The 4,011-nt window shown below is 44.4% G+C and overlaps 1 protein-coding gene across 1 annotated transcript in view; it reads left to right on the top strand.

The window, feature by feature from the left end:
• The window catches only part of LOC118410600 (endo-1,4-beta-xylanase 3-like), a 7,677-nt gene that overhangs the window by 1,921 nt on the left and 1,745 nt on the right, over positions 1 to 4,011 (top strand). The window contains exons 5-10 of the mRNA XM_035812376.1: positions 249 to 423; positions 1,151 to 1,187; positions 1,374 to 1,541; positions 1,875 to 1,930; positions 2,247 to 2,384; positions 3,075 to 3,246. Coding sequence (XP_035668269.1) covers positions 249 to 423; positions 1,151 to 1,187; positions 1,374 to 1,541; positions 1,875 to 1,930; positions 2,247 to 2,384; positions 3,075 to 3,246 — 746 coding nt within the window. The remainder of the gene's footprint in view (positions 1 to 248; positions 424 to 1,150; positions 1,188 to 1,373; positions 1,542 to 1,874; positions 1,931 to 2,246; positions 2,385 to 3,074; positions 3,247 to 4,011) is intronic.

The following is a 4,011-nucleotide window of genomic DNA, read 5'->3' as shown; positions in this document are numbered from 1 at the left end:
ATGACAGGCCTTCAAATTCACTATACCATATTACACAAAGAGCTTGATGAAATAGTATAAAAATGCACACATACGCACACACACACACGCCCGAGGGCCACATATAGCCGGTGTGCTTTGCTAGAAACATAACCAGTGGCGAAGCCGTATTGCACTTACTATAGCAGACGAAAATCATTTGAAATAGAGAGAATGTCACTATCTTATACTTAGAATACCCTTTATTCTTATCCTAAACCCACACCCAGGCTACACTAAGGCAGTAGACAGAGTGAAGTTCTACATCTCGGGCCCGCCTGCCGGAGTGACCCTGCTGGTGGATGACGTGTTTCTGCACGAGGTGTCGGCCACGCCCTACAGCAGCTGGAGAAGCGAGGCTGACGCACGGATAGAGCAGATCAGGAAGCGGGACGTCAAGATAAGGTACACACAGGCCAACATACAGCCTCCACCAGACTCCCTTTGAGCCTTTATAATTACGAAAAGGATTTAAGATTGGTCAAATTGCGACTAATACACAAAAGTAGTGTTGGGTTTGGAATTTTTGTATTTCACATAGAATTCAGCAACAAGTTTTTACATAATTACGATTGTGCAATTACCAATTCCTAAAAAGAATTCAAGAAACGGCATTGAGGTGATGCAAATCTTGATGAAGTACCAGCTCAGAAAAGAACATGAAATAGCCACACCTTCGAGTAACAGGCTTATCAACACAGAGTAGATGTACTGTGTTGTTTGTCATTTATGATGCCATTGTTGGTCATATGTACATTTCGACTTGGTTTCATAGTTTTAAACAACACGAGATGTACAAAGGTTAGATGTGACAGGTCCTATAGTGTATTATGATAATCAGCTGGTATGATACGCCAAAATTTAAAAAAAATGCCAAATGTTGAACAGTTTACCTGAATAAAAAGAAACCAGGTGGTGTAATCCAATTACTCCGCGGCCAGCAACTGTTAAGAGCTCTAAAAACACTACAGAACGAACGATATATTTATTAGTTAAAACATAAATATTGTGATGGCAGCAGAGCTGTAAATTATTAGGCTAGCAGTAAAAGGGAAAACCGAGAACCACGTTGATCTGTTGACATTTCTATTTTCACCATGTCAACATCTAAGCAATCTCAACATTTCTGCAGGGTCAACACGCCAAATGTAGACCACCTGGAAGTCCAGGTAAGAAGTCTGATTATTTTAATTCATCTTTGTTCGATTTGCAACAATGTTTTCTATTGCAGAGCAATGCCATTGAAAGGTCATTCACTCTCTAAGGTACTTTTCTGTTGCCAATAAAGCTCTTACAAACATTTAAAAAGCCTTTTCGGAGAAAGAATCAAAAATACGACATGCATGTGTTTGCAGGTAGTCCAGACAAAGGCCCACTTTCCCTTCGGGTCAAAGGTGAACATCGCGAAGGGCGATGTCATGGGTTTCCCAGCCAACACCAAGTACACGGACTACTTCCTCGATAACTTCAACTGGGGCGTCATCGGCAATAAGATGAAGTGGAAAGCGGTGGAGACGATCGAGGTGACTGATGATGAACAGCTTTTACTTCTTTTGCAAACACACACGCGTGCATACATACAAATACACACACACATACACACGCTCACGCACATGCACGCACGAGCGCGCATACACACAAACACATACACACAAACACACACACTTACACACACACACACACACACACACACACACACGCACATACACATACACACATACATACACACACAAATGCACAAACTATCTCAACCACGTGAAATTCTTTCAAAACCCACGCTTTTGATTCCCATACTGCTATATCGGCTAAAAACAATGCAACCGGTTAACCTGACGACACTGCTGTTTTGTACACAGGGTGTCCATGACTGGAGCGAGGCTGATCCGGCTATTGACCTGATGGAAAGTCGAGGGTAAGTCACGTGGTCATCTTGGTGACATCAAGCACACATTAACTAGCCCTTCAAACATCTGCTTACCGCTACATGCATTCCCCGCACACAGTGTGCATTTGCATTCTATTCCAGGAAAGGCACTTTATACAAATGTATTCACTTCACCCGGGTGTGAAATTGGCAACTGACTTCGGTCTGTAAAATGCGCAGTAGGAGGAGAGTGATGGGCTTCGCCTTTCAAGACCGTATTCTACACAATGTCTATTACAACCCACCGCCCCTGCAGCATCACAAAAGGCTATGGTTTTAACTTAATCTTTACCGTTCTTTACAGTGTTCAGATCCGCGGTCACTGTTTGGCCTGGGCAGTGGACGATCACGTGCCCAACTGGCTCAGGTACAACTCTAACGCCGATGTCGAGCAGAAATTATACTCCAGAATCGACAACGCCGTAAGCCGCTTCAGAGGAAGGTAGGGATCATTGACATCTAGAGAGAACTAACAGTATAGCTTGAAAGGCAGTAGCTTGTAGCTTGAGAGGATGCTGATATGAAAATACAATAGCTACCCCCTTTAGTTGTGATCTACTTCACTTTCCTTTGTCCTCTTTATAGACATGCCATTAAAAACGTCGCAGTTCGTCGAAAAAAAATTTAAGGGACCCAAACCCCATCACATGTTCGTAATGCACGTTGCAAAGTGCCCGTGATTAAAAAAAAAGATATAGTATACTTACCCCTACTCCGCAAGGAGGCAGGTGAGGGGCAGAACATCCACGCAAGTCTCGTCCTAATTCTCTTAACTCTCGCGAGAAGCTAGGTCACTCCGTGAACAAGATGAACAAATAGCTTCGAAATTTGGACGTATGTGTATTTATCTTTAACCAAAAGTAGTCACTGTTAGATGAAAAATTTATTGACTGTGCATATACGTGACTAATCAATCTCTTCAACGAAAAATATAGAAGAACGAACAGCTCTGCTTATGATCTATTGCTCACTGTGTCACGGGTGCTTGCTACATGAGGTAAAGTACCAGGAGCAGTAGGTTGTTCATTCCTTGGCGATCGATCGAAAATATTTGGGTATGTCCAAAATTTCTTGTGTTGAAAATCATAGTTGAACTTTACTCAGCTCTGTGACTGAACCATCCCATGTCCAGGGTGGCTCACTGGGACGTTAACAACGAGATGCTCCACGGGAACTTCTTTGAGCGGAGGACGGGCAGTAAGCAGATCCGGTACGACATGTTCCGCAGGGTGAAGCAGAACGACCCGAACGTCGTGCCGTTCCTCAACGACTTCAACATCATCAACTCTGGCATGTCCACACAGGTGTGAGGAAAATTGTACTTTTAAAATCACGGGCGGCTTGCCCGGACCAGTTCCAGCCCCTCATCTCTCAAGACATCTCTGTCCCCCATAGCGTCTTTACATCCTTAATCTGCAGCCCTACGTCCCTCGCAAGTTGTTCTATACATATGGAATACAACACGGTGCATTCCGTACCACCCGAGGTACCAGTCCGACCGTGGGTCGGATAGCCCGACGGCAGAAGTTGAATAAATTTGGTGCCCTCGAACAAAAAGTAATGTTCCAACGTCCGAATCAGGTATTCGAACTTTCGATGGCGCCGCACTCGGCCCGCTCAAAACAGCTCGATTTATTCGAATGGAGCCCGTGTTATACGCCTTTCGAACCTGTGCGATACGGAAGTTATGACCCGGTCCGAAACACCCGTATCGAACGTTTTCGCGTCACAGGTATGACATAAAAGCCAGTCCCAAAGCTTCCGATACTAGATGACTGTATAGCCTGGATACCATTCTCCGTAGTTATCGCTGGCTCTCAAGGAGTCTGGATTGGCTTGCTAATAGAATGAAGGGCTGAATTCAGGAAATGAATATATGATATTCTTATTATGAAGTAAAGGGTTACACAAATTCAGTACTGGAGTCAGCGAGTTCGTCGCAGCGCGATCGCCTTCTAGTGGAATACCCACCTCACATTATCCCGAATTCTGGCCCTTATACCCCCCTCACATTAGGCGAAAATCGATCGGACGACGAGTCTGCGAGGTCTAAATTCCGAGGAGGCATG

The sequence above is a fragment of the Branchiostoma floridae genome, chromosome 2, assembly GCF_000003815.2.
Source record: "Branchiostoma floridae strain S238N-H82 chromosome 2, Bfl_VNyyK, whole genome shotgun sequence".
In the NCBI taxonomy this organism is placed as follows: Eukaryota; Metazoa; Chordata; class Leptocardii; order Amphioxiformes; family Branchiostomatidae; genus Branchiostoma; species Branchiostoma floridae.
This window is presented reverse-complemented; position numbering and strand designations above follow the sequence as displayed.